The 25,573-nt window shown below is 38.6% G+C and overlaps 1 protein-coding gene across 1 annotated transcript in view; it reads left to right on the forward strand.

Annotated features, from left to right (window-relative positions):
- LOC101175313 (sodium- and chloride-dependent taurine transporter) overlaps window positions 1-18,517 on the forward strand; it is a 32,294-nt gene extending 13,777 nt beyond the window's left edge. The window contains exons 4-15 of the mRNA XM_004068901.4: window positions 479-567; window positions 751-896; window positions 1,060-1,192; window positions 2,106-2,240; window positions 4,386-4,489; window positions 4,604-4,728; window positions 8,253-8,365; window positions 8,892-9,029; window positions 11,602-11,704; window positions 12,703-12,803; window positions 13,009-13,179; window positions 13,813-18,517. Of these exons, the coding sequence (XP_004068949.1) occupies window positions 479-567; window positions 751-896; window positions 1,060-1,192; window positions 2,106-2,240; window positions 4,386-4,489; window positions 4,604-4,728; window positions 8,253-8,365; window positions 8,892-9,029; window positions 11,602-11,704; window positions 12,703-12,803; window positions 13,009-13,179; window positions 13,813-13,971 (1,517 nt within the window). The 3' untranslated portion in view covers window positions 13,972-18,517. The remainder of the gene's footprint in view (window positions 1-478; window positions 568-750; window positions 897-1,059; window positions 1,193-2,105; window positions 2,241-4,385; window positions 4,490-4,603; window positions 4,729-8,252; window positions 8,366-8,891; window positions 9,030-11,601; window positions 11,705-12,702; window positions 12,804-13,008; window positions 13,180-13,812) is intronic.
- The last annotated feature ends 7,056 nt before the right edge of the window (window positions 18,518-25,573 follow it).

The raw sequence follows: 25,573 nt of genomic DNA on the forward strand, positions 1-25,573 counted from the left end.
CTAGAGCCTAATCCAAATTCTGCATCTGTTCCCACACTGCAATATTTTTCATTTGTTTATTTATTTTTTAAACCTGGCTGATTTGAGGGCAATCAGCTGATGAGTCTCTAAATGGGTCAGACAAAAAAAATCTACACTATTGAAGGAAAAAAATAAATAATTGTTCTGGTCTCTAACAAACCAGAACATCTAGAAATGTTGGACGTTTCTGACTGTGGGTCGCCTAAATATTTTGGGGGCATGCCAGTTATTGTCAGAGAGGTCCAGTGTCCATCATCACTTCACATCAACAAAGTACTACCAAATGCGGGGGATGGAAGTGAGGGGTTGGGATTACACATCTCTCAATAGGGGACAGGATTATCCGGTGTAGATGAGATGCAGAAAAGCATTTCCGTATAATAAAAAAAAAAAACACAGACCTCTTCTTGCTGCTTTTTGCAACATCACCACATAGCGCTTTTTCTTTTTTTTCCAGGTATTGGCTACGCCTCCATTGTGATTGTGTCCCTGCTGAATATTTACTACATTGTCATCTTGGCCTGGGGTGTTTACTACCTGTTCCAGGTACATCTTTGATAAACATTTTCTCCTTCCTGGTAATGTATTTCCTAGCTTTAGTATTTCTGATAATGTTTTCAAGGCAAGGAAAAAAATCAATTAACTGTTGAATAATTTGCAAATGGTCACTAGATAGTCATATTTGAATGTGTCAATCCATTAACAAAAGCCATGCTTTGCATCTTTTAGTGCTTTCAACCGGAGCTGCCCTGGGCCAAATGCAAGCAGCCCTGGAACACTGAGCGCTGCATTGAGGATACCTACCGCAAGAACAAAACCCTCTGGGTGGCTGCCAACGCCTCCAACTTCACCTCCCCCGTCACTGAGTTCTGGGAGTAAGTTACATAAAACCACACATACCTGCTCAGTTGCATAACTGCATAAAACGTCAGTCACATTTTTCATGGCAACAGTTCCTTTAAGTTTTCATGTCTTCAGCAAACCCATTGCCCATTGGTTTGGTTTCTGGAGTTTAATGTTTTCTTTTTTATGCTGCAGACACAATGTGCTGGGTATCAGCAGTGGTATTGAGGAGATTGGCGCCGTCAAATGGGACCTGGCCCTGTGTTTACTGCTTGTCTGGGTCATCTGCTTCTTCTGTATCTGGAAGGGTGTCAAGTCAACTGGAAAGGTAGTTTTAATTCAGTACAAATGTATTCTATTTTTTCTTCTGTTTTTATTTTTTTAAGGGAAAAAGAGGTTTTCCCAAGTTTCCTGATAAAGGACCTTAACTGTCTGCATTATCTAGAATTTGTCAAATCACGAATGGGATTACTTATCTTTAAATTGTCTCAAATAAAAACCAAAAAGTCTACCTTAAAACTGAGATCAGGGTGGTCTAATAAAATAAAAATGGGCCCACACCGCTGTTTATTCTTTTTTTTTTATAAATTCCTTCTTGATAATAAAAAAAAATCTGTCTACAGATCTTTCTCTGCAGTAACCCATAAACCAATTACTTGTACTCACATTTACTGTAATTTTTACTGCGTCTGCCATACTCATTAAGACGCATTAGAGTCCCTGTGAGGTATTTGGTTCTTCTGGCTTTTGCTGGTCAAAACTATTAATGGTGTCCAATTGAGAAGGACTGTTTGAGTTGTGGCATGTATATCACCTCACCTGTAAAATAAAGACTTTGCTTATTGAGCTGAATATCATAATTTCTACTTCGAATAAGAAATAAAAGGATGATGTCTTAATCTGTAAGAAGCACACAGACTACTTGGGTGTTAAATTGCTACATTACTGATTACAGCCAGGCGATCAATCCCAGACTACTCCTTTTACAACCTTAACATTTTTCATTGATTGGTCCTGTTGGGTTTAGGTTTTCTAGTGGTTCTAAGTGGTAATATAATCTCTCTTTTTAAATGAAATGTGTTGCCATTTCTCTCAAAGCATGTACTGATAAGCTTCCATTGATGAGAAGGCCTCTGGTGTTCTTTCCCTTAAAGAGCCTCTCTGTGTCTGTAATGAAAAATAAGGATGTCAAAAAGAAGCACTACTCATTTCTCTTTACCCGTGTTGTTTTCCCTTGTCAGGTGGTCTACATCACAGCCACTTTTCCGTTTGTCATGCTCATTGTCCTGTTGATTCGTGGTGTAACACTGCCAGGTGCTGCAGCGGGCATCAAGTTCTATTTGTATCCTAACCTTGATCGCCTGATGGATCCAGAGGTAGGTGACACCTTGTACTTGGCAAACATTTCTTTCTTAGATGTAGTTGGGTTATGAACATTTTTACTTCGCTGGTTTTGCACAGACCTGAGCCTCTTTTGCTGTTCCCCACACCAGGTCTAGAAGTCTTTCAGAACTAGAATTGTATTCACTATAGTCCATTTTCTAGACCATGATGTTGTGGCTGAGGTACTTAACCTTTTAATAGCAGAGCTTTAGCTCCAGCGTTGGTACTCTTTGCACCACCGTAACTCTTCAACCGGCTATTTTACGCAAATAACAGGATTCCAGCAGATTCTGAAACAGAAAAAAGCAGCTTTGCACTGATATGCATCACTCTACGGTAGTAAGTTGCTCACGCACGTAAATCAGCTGATATTGGCAAAGAGAAAAGTAGCATTGCACTTTTCTAACATATTGTTGCATATTGGCACAAAGCCGATATGCAAAACTACTTTTCTCTGTGCCAGAATCTGTTGTAACTATGATAATTCTGTAAACCAGGGGTCAGCAATGTTTGATATGAAGTGCCAATTCAATGTTTTCTCCTTAACAACTGTGCCATCACCAACTATAATGCAAACTCAAATACAAAAACCTTTTCAACTTATCTGAAATTTTATTTATTGATAAACAGCAGGTCAAATAACTTTTCAAACGTATTCCCGCGTTAACTCAAAAAAAGTCCTTACATAACAATATTGCACAAGAAAAATAGGCTAAAGTTGAAATATAATTGCAGCTACGTTTGTTTGAAACAAAAGCATTGAATTTGTTGTTTGTCATACCTTCAGCAATAAAATTGGATATGTCAGATAAAAATACCATCAATAATTCTAAGAACTCGTATGCTTTTGGTTTATTAATCTTTTGCTACATTATGATACAGGGCCTGAGAAACTTACTGTAAGTTAATTCTGGGATGTTATTCCTATTCCATGTAAAATTAAATGTTTTTACTTATTCGTTAGTATGCTAATTATAGCAATATAAATTTTCCACAATTGGACAAAAACTTTAAAACTTGTTCACATTGCATATTGACATTTGGCAGAGCAGAAAGAAAGTCTGGGTATAATCTGACCTTGCTTGGTTATAATTCAACAGACTGAATTTATAACTTTATAAATGTCAGTCGCTGCAATGCCAAAAACATGCCTAAAAACAGCGATGCAGTCATAAATGTCTGCAACAGCTTGTGGATCAGCCTCACGCTGTTCCCACTCACTCACGCTCCATCCACTGACAGGTAATTATATCGCTCCACCTGCCATCTCATCGGCAACTGTTTCAAAACACAGGGTCCTTTTTGCATTTTCATTATTGCGTTATTAACGTTTTCATTCCTTTCGCCGTGGCAAACTTCTTTTTTTCCTACGGTGTGCATACATTTAAATTGCCCATTCATGAAGGCTGACGCGGAGAGTAATGCCAATGTACGAACCTATTAGGTTTTATTGAAAATAAGTGACAGAATCTATCCAGGTTGGCGGGGCCAAAGTAACATTGCTGCGTGAATGGACCTTATGATGCCTTAGGGAAAAAAAGCTTCTTGTGAGAAGAGATTGTCGGTGTCACTCAAACCCGTTTTATTTTCTTTTTTCCAAATCCAAAAAATACAAACGGACGACAGATCAAGTGCTTATAGGTGCCGCACTACTGTCTTATTTCTCCATGTTCCAACTGTCGCATGCGTGCCCCAGGCTGCCGACATCTGGTGTAAATGGTTGAAGATGTACGGTAGTTCAAAGAAGTTTCAGAAGTGGACCGATCCAGACCATCCAATGAACCTTTGGTCAAGTAGTGAGAGTGTGACCTTAACTGTACCCAAGCACTGACTGAAGGCATCCAATACCTAACTGAGCCATGTTTGAGGCTGGTCGGTCTTAGTATGATGTAGGTTGCCAGGTGCAAGTGGGAATAGGAGTCTAGATCATAATAAGTGAAGTAGAGAAGACATCCATGTCTAAAAAAATACTAAAACCAAAAACATTGGGTTATATGACATTCGTGGTACGTTTTGAAGAGGATCAGAACTTGAACTGTCACATAAACCACACATTATTTAGACGGCTTTCTCATGTACTAGCCTCATCAGCAAGCCTCAGCCTTTCTGTCCACTTCTTTCTCCCCCCGACTCGGCAGGTGTGGATTGATGCCGGCACTCAGATCTTCTTTTCGTATGCCATCTGTTTGGGCGCCATGACGTCCTTGGGCAGCTACAACAAGTACAAATACAACTGCTACAGGTGAGGGGTCAGTTTTCAGGGGAAGGGGAGGGCTGAGGGTTGGAAAGAGAGGGGGGTAAGGGGATCCTTGTGTGTTCATTAACAAATCCTCCTCATGACATATGTGTGACATAGGGACTGTTTGCTGCTGGGAGCCCTCAACAGTGGTACCAGTTTTGTGTCTGGCTTCGCAATATTTTCCGTCCTGGGCTTCATGGCACAAGAGCAAGGGGTGGACATTGCTGATGTGGCAGAGTCAGGTACGAGGGTTCTGTAAAGGCGGCAGTGATGGTGGGCGCTGCTTCCTAGTTAACAAATTCAACTCAAGTAATTGCAAAGAAAAACAGCAACGAAAGCCAAAACAGAAGTAGCTTTTACGTTCAGTTTCGAACTGGGTTGTTTGGAATTTGGAACTGAATAGATCCCCTAATTTAACACAAATGACGGCATCTGATTATGGAAGCTTCCGCAATCAAACACTCTTTGACAAAGGCTGAACATGAGGAAATATGAACAAGTTGAATCGGTTTGTCCTTATCTAAAGAAAGATATTTGGGGCCTCTTTAGAGATTTGCATTTGCCAAAGAGGAAGTTGCTTCGGTTTATAGTGCATCTTGTGCCAAAGTAAGTTTTTCTTTCTTGGATTTGTTTCTACGGGGCATCAATGGAGTCTCGGTTTTCGTAGAGGCCTTTTCACGTGATGGTTGTTCTGCTTTTCAGGCTTTAGTAGTTTGGACAGTTGAGTTATCCAAGTTAGTTCTATGATTCCACCTCTTAGCAAAACTGCAGAAGTTCCAGTAATCAAAACAAGAGAGATGGTACCTTAGCTTTTAAGTGTTTGCATTTATGTGGTTTGGTCATTTTTGTTCTCCATTGACAACACTTTTGCTAATGATCTTGTGTTGGGTGATGGTCAAGAGGAAGCAGCAAAGTCTGGTTTACTTTGAAAGTCGGATGGTGCTTGTTTTCGTTGAGTCAAAAAATGGCAAATTTGTTATAAAAAGGGAAACATACAAAAGGTAAAAATGAAACTCAATTTTTTAACTGAAGAAAATGATACTTATACGTAAAAGTAACGTATCTCATTGTTTTTACCTTTTTGCATTGTAGTATCTCTTAAGAGATCCCATGGCTCCATTTGCCTAACAATAAATTGTTAAACAACTGTTTACTATTATCCTTCCTGCAATTTGATTTTGATCTTTAGGTTGAATGCTAGCCTTAAAATAAAATTGACAAAAAAAAAAAATCATAAATTGAAGTAAAATAGATAAAACCAAAGAAGAAAATCTCTAAGTACTATCTTTGGAAGAATTTTGTCTTGTTCTTCTCTTTACATGGATGAAGTTTGTGTGTTTGTTTTTTTTACTTGAATGTTAAATCTGTAAACCAAAAAAATATTTTTGAAAGAAAAAACAAAGAGCTTTTGTGCAACTTAATCTTCATTCAGTGTTCAACAGCCAGCATTTTTCCAGTACAATAAATTTAGAAATTCCAAAGTAACAGTTTTCCAGCTCCAAAATAACGGTGTACTCTTATAGTAGCAAATTGCTTGGGGAGTTTCCAAAATAGTCGAGTACATTGTTTTTCCTGTGGGAATCGAAAAGTTGGTCTGAGGAGCTTGATGGACTCCAGTATTGCTGATGTAAACTTTAACATCAAAGGCAAAGTATTTCCATCCTAGAATGAGTATCTTCACATGCTCAACAACAGAGAGGGCGAATCAGTCAACCCAAGCTACAAAGTCCAGCCTGAAAGGTTGCATTTGGAGTGTGGGAAAGTTTCTTGAACAAAGCATTTCCATTCTGGCACATGTTATTTCTTCAGCGAGCTGCTTATGTTGTTTTACAATGCAGTGATGGACGCAATGTTTTCTTGTGTGACGGAGAAGTGATGGAATGGTAGCGTTTCTGCAAAGTCATTCTAGTTCAAAGCTAAAGAATCATCCATTAAAATCTACTTTATAAGGAGTGTCAGTATGTAAGATAAGCTTCATATTAAAGATATTTTCTAGTGACCTCCTGTTAAAATTGTTGTTTTTTTAATCTATCAGAAACTGTGATGATGACTGTTCAACAAACAAACAAGTTCACATTGACAATCTCCTTAAAGGAGATCTCCATTATGAGCAGCTAGACTCATGACATCCTGTGGAGCAATCTTAGGTACTACTGGACATTGTTGTCCTGAGGCCTTGCTGTGTGTTAGTTGCTGCTTCTAGTCGGTTGATTTGTTTGGCGGAATCGTGATACCACTTCAGGAAAAAATAGTTTTCGGAACACCAAGGCTGAATTAAAAAGAAGCTACCTAGCAACACAAACCATTTGCAACTGATGAGACCTCTTGTGTCACCATGTTGGTCTTTGAACGATCTGCTAACAACTAAATTACTTTAGCTTTTGACATCAGTACAGTTGGCAATAGACTAGTGTTGGCACAAAGTGCTCCCAATTGGAAGATAAATGATAAATCCCAAGACTGCAATAAAGGTATGTCTAATTTACTAGTTTTCACAGCCGTTTCCACCATTTTTAATCTCAATTAGCCCCGAGTAATGAGTGCTCACATTCCTGACATGCTTTGTGCTACCATCACCAACGCCTCGCCAGTGTTAGAAAATAAGAAATAATTCCATCAGCAGTCTTAATTGCGCTGGGACAGTGGACACGCACTGAGTTTGCTTTAACCATGACTTTTAAAGCTGCACACACAGAATAGTGTAGTGTTTATGGCCTCTGTTGGTGGAAGGATGCAGACAAAGAGAAATTAAGGCTTCTTCAAAAATCCTTCCTTTTAAAAGACTTGATGCTACAGTGGTTTTGTAAGTGTTTTTTCGTCTTATGCTGTTGTTGAGTCAATGTGGTGTTTGGTTGGATGCCTTGTCATAATTTACAACAAAATCTTTTTATTAACTGCAATGCTGTTTTGCTGTTTTATGCTGCTTTTTTGTTCCTTGGCTTCAGAGTATGTGATGCAGTATTATGCAGTTTTAAATCGTATCTGATTACAGAACATAATTAAAGGAAAAAAGCCATTGCGTATTTTCCCGCACTCACTTTTTATCTGCTGCTGTTTTTGAACCGTCATTTTGCATTCCTTACGGTGAAAGTGGTCTTCACATTGTTCAGGGATGCAAAATGGCTGGAATGACATAGGCACTGATTCTCTGACCGTGTTTTCTTAAATCATCACGTGTCTGCTTTACATCTTCTAGTTGACTGAGGCAATGGCTCATCACTTGTGCAATGTTTGATATGGTTTTGTTAAGGGTAACTTATACTGTGCATGCATCCAGAATGCCTCAAGCTGTCCCTCATAACTGGCTTACTTCCGCAGAGATGCAGTTATATAATATACTTCTCCATTTGAAACCCCTTTTCATATGTTCTTTAATAATCCCTGCTTTCCTTTATTGTTTTAATGGAAGATGGTCTTGCTATGTGAGTGTAAATAATGTAAAATTGTCATGTTTTGAGTGTATGCAGTTTTAATCTGTCATAATGTGCTGCCAAACAGAGAGGTAAGTAAAAACATTAGATAACATTAGACACACCAAACACATTTGATCATGATTGCACTAAGGTTTTTATCTAAGTATAAAGTACACATAGAAAGATTTGTTCCAGTATTTCTGCTAAGAACATAAAATTCACTTTTAAGTATTGTTTTTCTAAGCTTACCCCCCCCATCCACTTTACAGGGATGCAGATTAGATAAGATCATCATATGATACTAATGTTGCTTCTCCCCCACCCCCTTCTGTCTGCTCTTCCCCCCTCCACAGGTCCTGGCTTGGCATTCATTGCCTACCCCAAGGCGGTTACCATGATGCCTATCCCTACACTCTGGGCAATTCTCTTCTTTGTTATGCTGCTGCTGCTTGGCCTCGACAGTCAGGTTGGTAGAAATAGAGACAACAAAAACTGCCGGAAATGCAATTATTGCTTGGCATATAGAAGTAATTGATGAATATGAAAGGCTGCAAGGAAAGAAATTATGACATTCGTCAGTTCTCTTTCACAATCCATCCTTACGAAACAAGTGTTGACTGAAAAATACCAGAAAACCAAGTTCAGACTCATTGTTTACCTAGATCAGTTTTTTAATACAAAAGATCACTTTTTGACATATCTGTTAAAATTCTCATTGGAGAAATCTGATGCTCAATAAAGACAGATTTCAATTTTTTACTTTTCAGGAAATTCTGTACCTTTTTTAATTGGCAAACTTGAAAAAAATTGTTTTTCTAAAATAAGATGTTGTGAATTTCTTTTGCCGTTGACTCTTATTGATTTTATCTTTTTCTTTTATTTTAACACTATTTTTTACTTTACAAAACAGAACTAGAGACATAACGGAGCTTGTCCTATTGCTGGCAGAAAAATTGTGCTCTCAGTGATTGTGACTACCTATTCCTCTGCAGTTTGTGGAGGTGGAAGGGCAGATCACATCACTGGTGGATCTGTATCCGTCCTTCCTAAGGAAGGGTTACCGCAGAGAGGTCTTCATCGCTATCATCTGCTGCTTGAGCTACCTGTTTGGCCTCACAATGGTTACAAAGGTAAGAGAACTGCATAAAGAAACCTATTTATCCCTCACGGATACCAAAAGTAGGGGCAAAGAAAGCTGTAGAACCAAAGACACGGACACAACCTTAAGCTTCTTTTAAAGTTGAAAAAAGAAACCAGATGTTTGAGTTTGTGAAGCACATCCTTGATCATCACTGATAACCGCATGAGTATTTATAGTTGATACACTCATGAAAAGCAGTCTTCAGGCTTCTATTAGTGTGAATCCCTTGAGAAATAATGGCAGGCTATTTATACCGTCAAGTCATGAGAACTTCCTTTCTTTCCTCTGGTATTATTAGCTGCAGGCCTAATTTTTATTTTCCAAATCCATTTACTGCCTCCTCCCTCAAGTCTGTGGAAAAAGTCAAATTTTAAACGAATAAAAATAAAACAATCTGGTCAATGTCACAAAAAGGGATGGAGTTGAACTTATAGGTGGTCCATGCAAAGAAACGTAAATACATTGAATTTCCCTGTGCTGCAACCCTGACTCAATGAGGAAATTTGAAAAGCCAGAAGTCATTTCAGACTATTTAGAAAGTAATTGACAGGTGGCGGTGTGTGATGTGATGTGTGATGCATGTCAAAACACTTGCATACATTATTGCCAATGCACAAAAGTTAACCCACTGGATTTGAGAGTCTTTGTGCGTTGACTTTCAAAATAAAACCCCTGTTCTATTTTACAGTTCCAGATATGAATCCTATTAATCTTTTCTTTTCCATGTTAAACCGTTATATTCCTTTTTTCTCCATGGCCATCGGTAAAAATGTTGATGATTGTGACAGAAACAATTTATGAGTTTTATGTTGGCAAGAATATTCTGATCTTTACTACATTTTTTTCAGAGAGAAAATGGTGCAGCTCTATATATTCTCAAGTAATAAGTTATGGAGACTCAGTGACTTGGCCCCTCCCACAGACAACTAATTAGGGTTAATAGAAAATTTCTGCGGTCACAAATGCAGCTGCAAGATGTGCAGAGAGCAGTAACAGTTATTTATTTATCTTCAATATTTGCAATTTTGAAATGTAAGCTACAACTAAAGGAAGTTATCCATTTCAATTAGTTTACTCGAAATAACTGCAGCTCTCAGTCTAAGGCTGTGCCCGAATTCCCACCCTAATCCCTACATAGTGCACTGCTGTATATATGCGTTCGCTATTTTGTAGTGCTGTCCGAATCTACTATTCCCAAATCGAGTGCCCCTGGAAATTTCCCAGAAGTCTTCTGGAGTCAGAAATCTTCAGAAGACAGTGGACTCATAAATAATCGTCACAAAATGCTCATATTAATTAGATATAACTTCGTGAAATCGATGACATCATATCGGCCGTTTAAAAAGGAAAAAAAAAAGTGTAGTGAACATGGTGTCCAAATTGCATTTAAGATTCAGGGCACTATATAGTGTCGCACTATATACCGGTAGTTTTTTTTTGTCGTTAGGGGTTAGGGTGGGAATTCGGACACAACCTAAGTCCAGCGACTACCATCTGCCATATTCCACAACATGTTTACTGTGTGCAGGCCTTACTAGTTTTTTCTTACCTTTTTCCCCCCATAATTAATGCAATTAATTGGTAAAATGCATAATTCATCATTTCAAAATAAAAAATAAAAATCCTTCATAGTAATAGTGAAACTAAACCAGCTCTTAAAGAGATTTTTACTTTAAATGTGTTTATATCAGAATTTTCTCTGATTTTTAGTATAAAAGATTCTACAAAACTATAGTCTTCTCTTCACACTTATTTACTGTCTGCTTTATCTCTGTCTCTCTTTTTACTGTTTTTCTGACTTCTTGATTTGTCTCTGTCACATTTATTCCCACCCTTTTCCTCCGTGGTTCCCATGACAACATCTTTTTTTTTCCTGGCAGTGGTAGCCTAATTTAACTTTAGCATTTCCATGGTTGTTAACGGTTGTCACAGTGCATGAGAGGACAAAAGGACGTGTCTTTTCATGTCAAAGTCTTTGAAGGACGGGAAAATCATTTTTTTAACACAAGTTTCAACATATCGTTTCCCTTTTTTTAGTTATGTAAGTAGTTACCTTCCGCTTAAAACAACTGGTTTTTGCATAAAACTTTGGATCCTATTAAATGCAGTAATGTGAATCATTAGTATTTAAAAGAAAGTGTTGTGTGACACTAAAATAATCTAAAATGATTAGAGAGGGAGATGCTATTGTTTGATATTTCAGTCCCTCTGTATGCAATTTAAGCCACCGTATTTATTGATCCTCCTCTTGTCATGATCGTGTTAAGTTGCTTAAGAAATTGCTCTATGCATAAGCTCAGAGAAGCAAAGAAACGGACAAAAACAGAAGTTCAATTTGATGTCACCTTCCCGCTAACACCGCACTTCTGTTTTCCCCTGCCCTCAGTTTAATCTTATGTGTTCCCAGGCATTATTCATCTTTGAACTATGTATACATGGAAACATTGAGTGGTTAAAAAAAGGAACAGGAGCTAAACTAAAATTCAAAGGTCAACTGTGTAACATCTTTTTGGAAAATGCTGCAGCTTAAAGCTTGCCTGTTTGTGGTTGTTTTTCCTCAGGGTGGCATGTACGTTTTCCAGCTGTTTGACTACTATGCAGCTAGCGGTGTGTGCCTTCTGTGGGTGGCATTCTTTGAATGTGTAGCTGTTGCCTGGGTTTATGGTAAGTATCAAATAAGGCTAATGTGGTGCTAACAAACCAAGCTTTCTCTAGTAAGATTTGTGTTCCACTCTTTGCACATTTCCCTAAATTCTTTTTGTTTGAAAAATCTTGTAGGATTTAGTTGTATGTGCTCTTAGAAAAGTAAGGTTAAAATATAAAAAAAGGAGTAAATGAAGTTGTGACTGCAGAGGCTTCAATACAAATAAATAAAATGACTTAAAAACTTGCATCTCTTTTGTTTCCAAAGTCCCACAGTTGGGTTTGAAAATGGTGCAAACACTTTTTTCCCTGGTTGCAAATGGGGATGGCTACAAAAAACTCAGTGCCAAGCTGGTACTGACATACACAGTACTATCGGTACCTTATAAAATTGAGGATGTCGGTGCTTCCTCTCTTCGCTTAGTTTCTGATATGTTGATCACTTGTATTCCATTCAGTTTTGCTTAACAAGTCTAGCCAATCATTTTGCCTTTCCAGCGATTGTGGGCGGGCTCTTATAAGAATGGGTGAGGCCATGAAGATGAGTGGAGCGTCAGTCAAAATGCTCAAGGCAAATGAGCAAAAGTTTGGCTGTACTTGACAGCAAAAGATTCTAATCCAGCGACCTGATGATAACAGTGATGTGTACAATGCTCCATAAAAAAAGAGCGATGTTGTGGCGATGAGCGGTGAAAATCGTGTTTACTTCAGTGTGTTTTTGAAGCACCACTTCAAGCACCATTTAGGCACTGGAACCAATCAAAAGTATCAGTTCGGCACAAGATAAAATCCAATCGGAGCCCATCTCTAGTTGTAAATGATAATGCGGCACTGATGCCTCCGATATTTCAAGTATCTACTATGTAGTTATGTTGTTTTTACTAATTCTTTATAATATCAGGTTTGTTCATCTTTTCTAATTGGCTTGCAGACAGTAAACATCCCACAAACACGTCTTTGCTGTGAAGCCGCACAAACGGATTCAGTCACTGACTGTGTTTACTTTGCTGTGTTCCTAGGCGTTGATAATTTTTATGATGCGATTGAGGACATGATTGGCTACAGACCAAATCCGTGGATGAAATGGAGCTGGACTGTTGTTACTCCTTTACTGTGCATGGTAAGGTCGTTTTTTGCTCCCATGTCTATTGAAGCATGATCAGCACAGACCAGAAATCTCACATCTTATACTTGCATGGAAGACATTTGCCTCTATCAAAAAAACCTTGCATTTAGCTTTATTTTAACAATGTATTAAAGATGGATTTTTACAGTATGCAGATATGAGCCTAATTACATTTGGAATTCAACTTGCTCCACTGCAGGGTTGCTTTTTCTTCTCTTTGGTCAAATACAAGCCATTAACGTACAACAAGGTGTACCAGTATCCTGACTGGGCCGTTGGAATCGGCTGGACTCTTGCCTTGGCGTCCATGATCTGTATCCCCATGGTGGTGGTTATCAAGATCATTCAATCTGATGGGCCACTCATTGAGGTTGGTGGATCAGCTTTAATCTAATTACATATATACGTTATTCTGTGCATCATTACACTCTTGGTCCAAATAGTGGGTGCTGTAGAGTGCCACAGGTTTGGTGGCGCAAGCAACCCGATTTCTCAATGGCTCATAGTCTTAAAAATTAAAGTTGTACCAGTGGAACGGAAGCAGCAAGCTGCACCACGCCATAACAAACCCGTTGTGGTTCTATTTTTTTTTTTTTTTTTTGGATCTTGATTGTTGTTGAAGGTGCAGCTTGTTCCACAATATTGGTGGTTTTTGGAAAAACCCAAAAGTAGGTGGAACACCACCCCAAAAAGGAGCTATCAGTGGTACCGCACAGACAGCGGAGTGGGACCGTGCCTGTTTTTGAGCTGGAGACAGCTGTTTATCACAATCCATGAGAGGGCAATATAAATCCTTTCTAATATGTAATCAGGATAGGATTGATGGAGAAATAGAAAAAAATAAAAAATGACAGGCTAATGTTGAAACCCAAAGCTTACCGTAGAACTAGGTAGGAGCACCGGTGCAGCCAGTGTCAAACATTATTCTAGAGCCCTGTGAGCTCTATGGTATCATTTCATCTTCATCTCAGACTAACTTCCATTCCTTCTTCCTGTCCTGCAGAGGATTAAGGCGGTTGCGGCTCCGGTTCGTGGTGGTGCCAGCTCCCGTCCTGCGGACCACCGTGGCCCCAAGGATACCACCGTACCGCTGGACCCCAATGGAAACAAGGGTTTTCTGATGAAGGCCCCCACCCACACCATCGTAGAAACCATGATGTAAAGGAAGGAACGAGGTGGAGGCTCTCCATGAGATCGCTCTCCTCTCCTCTCTGTCCTCTAAAATGCTTTTACTGCTAGATGTCCGTCTGTCTGTCTTTCTGGTGGACTAAAAAAAAGGGTTTTAAGGAAAAAGTTCGCATTTCAAATCTTTAAGGAATACCTTGGAAGCAAGCCTGCAGTTTTTGCTCATCAAAAGTGGGTTGAAAATCACATTTTAGCTCTGTCAGAGCTTCTAGCAAGCGGTTTATTTTCTCTCTGTTCATAGCTTCATGTGACTTTGCATCCCACAGTGCAGCAACTTGGCAACAACATCTGGTCATATGCTGGCAGACCTGTTTGTTCCACCAGCTGCTTTCACAGATAATCAATTGTTGTTTTTAAAAAAAAGCGGGGGAGGGGGGGATCATTGATTTCTAGAATCAAGCAACATTTTTTCTTGCCAACCTAAAAAAAAAAAAGTAATGTCTCTTGGAGGTGGGAAGTGTATTTTACTGTCAACATGGTGCTTGTGTTTGGGGGTTAGTGCCAAAGGGTCCAGCTTTGGCTTTTTCTGTTCCACTGTGTTCAGTTCAGGCACTGTTTTTATAAAAGATTAAGGCACTACAGACACTTCTAGTTAGTGAGTTTTGTACTTCTCATGTCCCAGCGTAGTCACCTGAACTTTTATCAAGAATCAGAGCAAATACAATTTCTGTCCTAATCTACCGGTCCTTCTAAATCAAACTCTGATGTAAGCTGAGGACAAAGACAAGCGGAAACCTACAACACTGCAACTAGTGGAGGCACTCATCCACCGCTTAATATATCGGGAACATTTTTGTCTTTGAGGACACAGAAGATATGCACAACATTGCTGTAAGGTATAAACAAGAAAGCAAATACAAATTTCAATCTAAAAAATCTCCTCAACGTGAAAACAGGTGATAATCCTTTTTAAAACAGAATCCTGATCTTTGCACCTTTTGCACTAGTACTCGCGTCCCCCTGTAGTCATAAACTGGTGAGAAAACACTAGCACTGAGGCTGCGTCTGGGAATCAATTTGCGCACAGAGGGGTTTCTGAGAGGATTTGAAGTGTGGAGGTTGAACCCTTGCTTGTGTTGTCTGTGGCGTACTGTACAGTAGTAGCTATCGGTCTATCTATATTTATCTCCTTAACTTTCTCTGTCCTAGGCCAGTTTACAGTACATTAGTGACTGCACTAGGCACTCTTGGCTTCAAGTTTTTGATTGAATTTGTTTTATACCCTACAGAGGAAGTTTTACCATTATTAGTTTATCTTGCCTCTGTCAGTGTTTAGAGTTTTTTTATTATTATGAATGTTATTACTGTTATCGTCTATTGATTTACTGTAGTTTTGCCGAGATGAAGGAACACTTTCATCTAGTGAAAATACAATGCATTTTTACCAATTGTACATTTACAGTGGCAGTCATTTTCATACAGCTTTTCTTTACCTTTAGCCTGACGATGAACTTCCTTGTCAGCCGCGTACACAAAAAACAGAACTGTTGTAAGGGGGAGCCGTTCCTCCTGCACCATCATAACAGAAATGATTTTCCTGCACATATCTGGGTCAATTTGGGCAATTTTAGTCAGGCCGGGCATTTGAGTCCACTGCTATAAGTACTGACGTGACATGTTGAAGAAGTTCTACCAGATTTCAAATTGGCCTTTTTTAGCTGGGAATTTGATGGAATTTAAAAGTGACAACTCGCCAGTCGGGGTGCTTTTTTTTTCCTTTACTGCTCAAACAGGAGACCGATAAAGATTGTAGACTTTTCATGGTTGTTGAATACCCATCATGAAGGATTAGTTGTCTAATCCAAGTCATCATGCAAAAGTTTTTTTGTTTTTACCATTAGAGATAGGCTTAGATGAGACTGCCAAAAATTCAGAAGGAGTCCATTCAAAACCAAAAAGAAACAAGTATTTATGTAGTAAACAAATTGCACTTTTATTGTTTTTTTATGAATAAAGCAAACTGTCTTTTAACTCATCTGTTTGGATTTGCCTTAAGCTTTTAGCAGCAGACATGGACATATCCTTTCATTATTAATGATTAATATCAAAACCATAAATGTTTTTCGCTGCGTGAAAAAGTTGCACCGCACTGAGCTTAAGTGCTGATGATCTCCACTGCAGCTGGCTTTAAACAGGCTAGAACACAAAGCTACTTCCATCTCTATTTTATCTGTAGCATGTAATGTGTTGCTTTCATAATTGTGTTTATCTCAAGCTCTCCATGTATGTCACCAGCGATCACTCACTCAGGAGCCGTCCTCTACAGCTTTTATCAGCTGCAACACTGCAGAAACCTTGTTGCTTTATTTTTTTTTTCAGGTGGGGGCAAAGAGCTAAGTAGAACTATCAAAATCGCTTTTGTTAAGATTTTTATGCCGTTAAGTCAGAAGACAATTTTAAGCAAACTACAATTATTCAGTCAAACCACAAATGGTTAAAAAAAACGTTCAGGGCCAAAAAACAAACCTTTTTTTTTGTTTAGGGTACAGAGAGTTCACCGGCATAGCAACGGAATGCCAAAACATTTTTTGAAGTGGGGTGCACAAAACAACTTCTTAGATAAAATATGAGAACGAAGCACACACCCATGAAGTGGCAAAAAGACACTGGCAAAAAAAAAAAAAAAAAAAAAAAATCAGGTTAACATACAACTTGACATACATGACAAATAGCTGCAAATCTTCCTTCTGTGTGGCTCTGCAGGGTTTTAATCAACCTGCTTCATTTGTCTTTGAGTGTTCGTTCTTTGTAACAAGCGTACCTTGGCTAATAGACAATAAAAACAACAACCGCTAGCTAATAGCTTTTGGTGGAAATCTGTTCAAAAATAACATATTCCAACCTTTTAAAAAATGTTTTTCTTGTTTTCTTTTGGTTTGTTTTTCTGAAAAAAAAATATATACATATTTTTAAGTAAAATGTGTTTGAATAAAGATACCAAGAAACTCAGTTAGGCTAAAATCAAATTATCCGCGCATCTTTGTGTTCTGCCACTCAATGGGTGTGTCTGAATATAATTAATGGGGTAGTATCGCTTTTTTTAATGCAAATATATGACCAACCAGTTCCTAAAAGACTCAACAAAAAGGCCTTGGTTGATTTGAAAGTTTGGACTTTGTCGAAATAGTGAGTTTGTCATTTCAAAGGGATTTGTGAAACAAAATCCATAGCAGACATCTATTTTCATACAACTTTTCCTATAAACTCATCTTTCTACATATAAGCTGCCAGTTCAATATATATTTAAAGCATAATTTTATTCTTCAACTTTTGTACAGATTTTGTTTAGCCTTTCTCAGACATTTTTCCTTAAAAATTGATATAACAAGCATTCGTTAATAAAAAGACCTCATAAGACTTTTTATTTTTATTTTTTATCTAGGTACATTTGGTAAATTTAAACACTGTTGGGTAAAACAAAGATTTAGCACTACTAACAGGATATTTGAAAAAACAAAAAAACTATGGTATTTTAAAACACAGCCATCAGTTAGTGAAACAAGTGTCGTGAGAACTAAAAAAACAAACCCATTTGTTAAAGTAAAGCCCGTCTGGCCTTGCCTAAGCTCCTTCGCTAAGCTCCTTCTTTTGACAGGAATATAAGGACCAGAGTTTATACATGATGCAGTAATTCTACTTCTTTGTTTTACATTGTGTAACCCCACTCTGTTATCCTCCACTCCATGTGCTGTTAGCTGATGTAAACTTGTTAACCTAAGCCAACATATATATTTTTTTAATTTTAGCGTCTTTGTTTTCTTTCTCAAAGATAATTTACAAGAGAACTGAAGCATTAGAAAGTGCACAAGTTTTACTGCTGAATGTTAAATATGTGAAGGTCTCCTCTTTTTTTTTTTTTTCTTGTAGCTCTAATATAGATTCTTTTATTTTTTTTAATTGGTCTTTGTTCACTTTTTGTTCACTTTTTTTTATTTTATTTCTTTTACTCTTGATTGTGTGTCTCACATTTGCCTTTTGTATTCCAAATAAACTGAAACCTCTGTCACTGGTGTGACATTTGCAACCAATGATCCCAAAAACAAAAAGAAATGCAAAGAAAGCTAAGATTGGTTATGTGCAATACTTGGTTTAATTTTCATCTTGTCCTTCAAAGAGGTTGTATTGATTCATGAATTAGGAAAAAATAAAACATGTTTATGAAATCATTTTTTACTGACTTTGTGGTTTAAATGCATCAACAATGAAGTGACTATTGAACTACCAAAATTCAGCTGTTTTTCACGATCACTATTTTTAAATTTGTTTTTAACAGACGACACTGCCACAAAAGGCAACTGTTTTTCTGCCTGCTGATATCTATTTCAGCATTTTGGATGTTGTAAAAATAAATAAAAGATGTCTCATTTAATCCAGTTTTGGTTCTACACAAACTTTAAAATGATACCAGTTCATTGTTATGTTTTCTGAAGCTTCTTTAACTGTTGTTGTGGTGGTCTAGAAGAAATATTACGAACGTTTTCCATCTTGAAGACAAAGCAGCAAATAAAAACCTTACAAACATATCAGATGTGGGGTTGATTGATTTTTTTTCTTCTCATTTTTGTGCTTGAACCATGCAGTTATTGTACCTAATAATGTACCTAATAATGCTATGTACAGACTGGATGTGTGGCGTGTTGAAAAACACGCTAAACCCAGGTTGCTTTACAGTACAATTTTTATTCTGGACTCTTGCTACTCTATGCTGGCACATGTACTCACAGTTGGAAGAGGCTTGGTGCAAAGTGTCGAAGTGGTGCAACTTTTGCAGCTTGGTGGCTTTGTGGAAGAGCGTCGCTCTGACATGAAGGTTGCGAGTTCAAATTTAGACAGTCAAACCAAGGACTCCAAAAATGGGACCCAATGCCTCCCTGCTTGACACTCAGCAGAATCCCTTGTGCTATCCTAGGCACTGTAACATTGGGAGTTGGGTCATCTAGACCCACTAGACAGTTCTCTGAACCCTTTTTCTTCAATGATTTGTGATTTTCACTGGTGTCCATGGATTACATGAAATCTTTACACCTTTATCCACCTTTGTCATGGTAGGGAGAACACGTCAATGTAAGGGTGGGGTCATCTAAGATAGCACAAGGGTTAAGGGGTGGGATTTGGGGGTTAATCCCCCAAATGGTCCCAGAGCGCGGCTGTGTCTGCAGCTCACCGCTCCACCAGGGGATGGGTCAATTGCTGAGAACACATTTCACACACCTAGGTGTGTGACAGATAATGGGACTTTAAACTTTAACTTTCACAGCTTCATTCCGAAGTATGAGAAAGACTTGGGGTCATATAATTCCAGCCGGACACAAACCGGAATTATTCATTTCCTCCTCATTATTGATTTTCAATTGGTTGGCACTTTTGTTGATTGAAAAATACTTTTTTCCACATCACTACATAACTCGAGCCCCTGATTTGACAAAGTTCAACTGATTTAACTGTTATTCAGTTGTTGTGCGATTTGTACGTAGAGCCTGCAAGTAGACTTAAAAACCTCGAAGCGATGTGTGAATGCAGAAGCTCAAATCGCACATATGCTTGTGTTTACATAGATTATTACTGGAAGTGTTTGCTCAAACTCGCGTTTCCTAGCCTGGTTTGAATGTAGCATAATGGATGAAACCATCTGTGTATGGGTCATTCTATAATCAGGGGTACATTTCATTTAAAGCAAAAACTCGTATCAGTATTATTTCTTGATATGCTTCTATAGTAAACACCCTTAATGTGCTAAATAAATTACTGGTAATTGGCAAGCTTAAGTTCAGTTAATTTTGAAATATTTAATAAAAATTAATATTGGATTCAATATATTATTACCGGTTACCGTGTTACGGACAAATGTGTAATGCTAAAGATATCTAAATACCCAACACATTTGATAAACTGTTTGAGTCCATTAACAAGTATTTTGAGTTCATCTATCCAACTGATCTGAAAATATGATTTTTGAGCTTAATATTGGGGGTTTTATGGGAAATTGTCATAGAAGATGAAGCTTTTTTTAACATGAAACCACATTTCACTGATTTTGGAGTTATTCACCATCTTTATGTAGAACTTCCCTCTCCAGAGATCTCCACAATCTTTTTTTGTCATACTTTATTCAAAATTTAACCCTTGTGCTATCCTAGGCACTTTAACATTGGGAGTTGGGTCATCTAGACCCACTAGACAGTGCGTTGAACCTTTTTTTTTTTCAATGATTTGTGATCTTCACTGGTGTCCATGGATTACATGAAATCTTTCCACCTTTGTCATGGTAGGGAAACACATCAACATAAGGGTGGGGTCATCTAAGATAGCACAAGGGTTACGAGCTTTGTGGCCCCAAAACCACTTGAGACAGTTGATGGGAGCAACATGATTGACAGGGCAGGAGCCCAGGGGGATCATTTTAAGATTAAAAAAAAAAAAAAAAAGGTTTTATTTTATCAATGTAGCTGATGAATTACAAAACTACAATATTCAGCAATTCATAGAATCTTAAACGTGGCAAAATGGAACATTTAACCATATGGTCTGTGGTGTCTCTGTAAGCCAGATGTGTTATTCTGTCTGTGGGCAAAAAATGGGCAAACCTGTACGGGGCACGCAATATCAAGATTGTAGACCGCTCAGTGAGCCCTGAGAGCGAGGCACGCTGCGAGCCAGCGGTTTTTGCAAACATGTAGACAACACATTGGTTAAGACTTAACCTAATATCTAACCTTTATTTAACTTAACCGTTAAGTAAAGGTGAAGTAGGTGAGACGCAGCCGCATCATAGGAATCTTTTTTATTTTTTCCACTCACCCCAAACCCTTTCCAAGTGATAAGTGCATGCTTATTGCGTCCCATTTGCACTCTGCATGCTTGCAGTCTGACTGTTAGAAATGAGGAAATTAGACAATCGGAGCATAGTTTTTGTCGGCATGCGACAGGCGTTTTACGGCCAATTCCATATCACCTGCACAGCCGTGTATGCAGCATTTGCACGATGTTATACAAAAGGAGTCAGTGCCGGCACCTACCGGAGTGTGCTGTAAGGGCACCATATGCATTGTCACTCGTGTATCATAAGTGCATGCGACAATTCTTCCCGATACACGACACAGCAATGGTCCTTTGGTGGCCGCACCAGTGTCAAGGGAACTGCAAGACACACCTGCAGTCCGGTTAAGATGCGGTCGCTTCTCTGTACGACCCTCCACGGGCCTGGATAACGCAAAAGCCTGCAGCACCTGTATTACAGGTACACCCCTGTAAGGGGACATGTGACAAAGGGTTTAATTTTAAAAGATGTTTCCATCATAAGCACTTGCTATTACTTCAGTTCCCACACTGTTTTTTGATTCATTGTTTTCATGAGCGTTTTGGTCCAGTAGCTGCATAGCCTGTTATTATTATTTTTTTTTAACTAATCAGTGTATGTCTATCAGTCAATTAGACAATTATGAATAGAGGTGGATTGACGGTAAACTCTTGTTTTGGTTCAGCAAAGCCAGTTTAACCCTTGTGCTATCTTAGATGACCCCACCCTTACATTGATGTGTTATTCCTACCATGACAAAGGTGGATAAAGGTGGAAAGATTTCATGTAATCTATGGACACCATAGAAGATCACAAATCATTGACGAAAAAAGGTTCAGAGCACTGTCTAGTGGGTCTAGATGACCCAACTCCCAATGTTAAAGTGCCCAGGATAGCACAAGGGTTAAAAATCCACTCAGGAGCAATAAAGATCCACCCTAATGGGTGCTGCGGGAACTGACTGCAAGGGAAGGGCACGAAAAAGGGGAAATTTACTCACCTGTAATGGAATTTTGGCTGAGTTAAAAGCAACTGATAGCATGCTTTGTTGGATTCATTAACCCTTGTGCTATCCTAGGCACTTTAACATTGGGAGTTGGGTCATCTAGACCCACTAGACAGTGCTCTGAACCTTTTTTCTTCAATGATTTGTGATCTTCACTGGAGTCCATGGATTACATGAAATCTTTACACCTTTATCCACCTTTGTAATGGTAGGGAGAACACGTCAGTGTAAGGGTGGGGTCATCTAAGATAGCACAAGAGATAAAGGGTTCTTGCCCTCAAAAGTTTTTTTACTGACTGTAACGGTATGTGCCAGCAGCTGGGCAGACTTGCTTAACCATAACACTACCATATTAGCAAGGCCGCTTTGGGAAAACTGAAAAAAAGAAAAATGTTGTGACATCTCGACTGATATTTTGAGGTGGCGAAAAAGATAAGCTTGTGAATATCATACTTTTCAATGAATGAGTGAAGGTTAAGTGCAGTAAACTAGCCTTAATCATGAAATTAGCACAAGTGTTACATGTTTAGCATTTGTCAACATTCACTGAAGTTCTCTATTTTCAGAAAAAAATGTAAAATATGTATTTTCCAAAAAGTATAAATGTAACACAGTGGTATATTTATGCATAAGAACAACCTAACAAAGCCAATATGTTCCAGATGATGTACTAAAGTCCCTTCAGGGCCAAATTTCTTTTTTCCAAAATGACAGTAAGCAGCTCTGAGCCCCTGCTAGAATCTGCACTGGTTTGTGGAATATTATGACCCAAACATCCGTTTCACAGCAAAGGGGGGGAATGACTCAGACATACTGCTAATTAAAAGAGGCTGGGTATTGAACACAGTTAATTTTCCCAGACTGGAATTTCCCCCTTCATAGCTCTTTCTGTCAGACATGTTTTCTTTTTTTCTAAAAACCAAACGGAAAGCAATGCTTTTTGAAATAATAAAAGTCTGAACCAAGTTGCAGATAACTCTAATTTTTTTTTAATCCTTTTTCTCATCTTGGGAATTGATGCTAAAGAATGTGATTCAAAATTGCCAGAAACCTTTATTGTTATTTTTAGAACCATGAGAACAAACACGAGCTTCTTCACCATGTTAGATGCTACAGCCCACCATAGAAAAGCAAGCAAGCCAAAAGACAAAGGCATTTATTAATTCAAAGAGCAGCTCATAATTTTATTTGACAGAATTACAGCTGACCGAACATTTTTGTTTGTTGTAATTGTTTTTGTTAATCAATGAATACAGTAAATACCGACAGGGCTGGAAAACCGAAAATATAATAATTACAATAGGTCAAAACAAGCCTGACCAGAGCCCTCCCAGGGGGATGCCTCCTGCTCTCTGGCTTTGGGGGCCCCCGTGGCCGTCCTGCTGGCACATTTGAGTGTGTGTGTGTTGCTTTATGCTGCTTCATGGTTTTACCCCCCCCTTTCTATAATCACCCTTCTATCCCCCCTCTCTAACATCCCTCTATCTTCTTCCCTACTTTCCTTTTCCGTCCGGTCCAACCCAAAAGATTTCAAACATGATTCAAATGGCCTAGATTACAAAAGGGGTTTATTCAGACATACCTCTGGTTTGTCAGAAGATTCATAACCCCTTAGTTAGTGATTTATATAACAAAAGCCATAAATGTCCTAATAGCTCTTGAACATTTTTTTTTACACCCAACAAATAAAAGCCACATTATGAGCAGGTAAGAATTTTCTGAGGATATGTTTTATGGAATCCATCTTTACTTCAGACTTGCTTACGGATGATGCATAATTCATGGATGTCAGTGTGGTCACTGTCTCATGCCTGAGGGAGGTAATTAAAACACTCATGCACCATCAGAAACCATCTGCACCGCACAACTGCCTCTGTAAAATGGTGAAGCGCTTAAATGATTGTACTTCCACCTTTTTGATACCAACATTGCAACGTAGTCAGAAAATTGCAATGCCACAGATTTTCAATTTTCGTTGAAAAAGCTTTGTGTTTCAGTTTGTGTAGAACTTCAGGTCTTTGTTTAGGAAATAAGCAAACATGTTTTTTCCCTCAAGTGTGTTCTGATTTGTCCAACGGCTGACAAAAATAGGTAAGAAACATTCCATTTGGTGATCATAAAAGGTTAGTTTTATTAAATAAAGATGGAGAGCAACCAGCTCTATTTCCTAATGGGGGATCAGAGAGAATTTCAGTTTTTTGAGTCAAGCACACAGCTTTAACCCTTGTGCTATCTTAGATGACCCCACCCTTACATTGACGTGTTCTCCCTACCATGACAAAGGTGGATAAAGGTGGAAAGATTTCATGTAATCCATGGACACCAGTGAGGTTCACAAATCATTGAAGAAAAAAGGTTCAGAGCACTGTCTAGTGGGTCTAGATGACCCAACTCCCAATGTTAAAGTGCCTAGGATAGCACAAGGGTTATTGGTTTTATATTGTTTTTAGTAAAGCAAAACAGAATGGGTTTCTCCCACATCACCATAGTAACCAGACAGCATCAAAAGCAGGCCTTGGAATGAGGAAAAATGGATTTACATCTACTCTGTTGTGTCTCTGGCTTGTCCCCCTGGGTCCCGGAGAACTGGTTTGTCCTATCACTCCTGTGTCAAGTAGTTCTTCCAGCTGTCTTCGCTTATCCAAAACTTATAGGATCAAACCCCATGCCCTCTCCTTCCTAACTGAGTTTTTTTTTAAATACATGTTTTGTGTCATAAATGATGTTATGTTTTTGAACCTCCACAATTAAATCTTTGTCGTCCATGATGGTGTTATCTGCCATGGCAACGTGTGTTTTTGCGTGGGCACGTTACCCAAATATGAAATGAAGTCTTATAAAGTTTTATCTTGCGAGTATAACAGATGTTTTACTATATTTTGAAACCGGGACCAGTTTTTGGTTCCCCGGCTTTTTGTGTAAAGCGTGTGTTGTGGAGGGACGGATGTGGTGCGCAGACACAGACAAAGACTTGATTTATCTGGTGAACCCAGACATGGCGGTGAGCCTGATGACTTCTGTGTTTGTTTTTCAAATAAAGATAGACCAAAGCCACTATCCTGGCATGCTGGTTATCCATGTACGACATTGCAAAAACGTTGGTATAAAAAAGCCCAAACCATTTCCGTTTTGTGCCCAAATCGCGAGGCTTTCAACAATTTGCACAGAGCCTTTTCCAACTTTAAGTGGCAAACAAGCGCTAGTAAACAGTAGAGAAAGAATAAGAAGAAGCCCTTCCCTATTTGTCCAGTGTGAACTGCTAACTTTAACCCTTGTGCTATCCTAGGCACTTTAACATTGGGAGTTGGGTCATCTAGACCCACTAGACAGTGCTCTGAACCTTTTTTCTTCAATGATTTGTGAACCTCACTGGTGTCCATGGATTACATGAAATCTTTCCACCTTTATCCACCTTTGTCATGGTAGGAATAACACATCAATGTAAGGGTGGGGTCATCTAAGATAGCACAAGGGTTAAAAAGATTGACAATTTTTCCCAAGGCTAGGCCTGCCCAATATTCCGCAAATTTATCGTTATTGCAATGTCAAGCTGTGCAATATTCATATCGCAAAAGACAGCGAAAATTGCAATAAATGGTTAGCTTAACCCTTGTGCTTTCTTAGATGACCCCACACTTACATTGACGTTTTCTCCCTACCATGACAAAGGTGGATAAAGGTGAAGAGGACTTCATGTAATCCATGGACACCATTGAAGATCACAAATCTTCTTTTTCTTCCTCTTTCGGCTTTTCCCATCAGGCGTTGCCACAGCGA

Source organism: Oryzias latipes, chromosome 5 (genome assembly GCF_002234675.1).
Source record: "Oryzias latipes chromosome 5, ASM223467v1".
Taxonomy (NCBI): Eukaryota; Metazoa; Chordata; class Actinopteri; order Beloniformes; family Adrianichthyidae; genus Oryzias; species Oryzias latipes.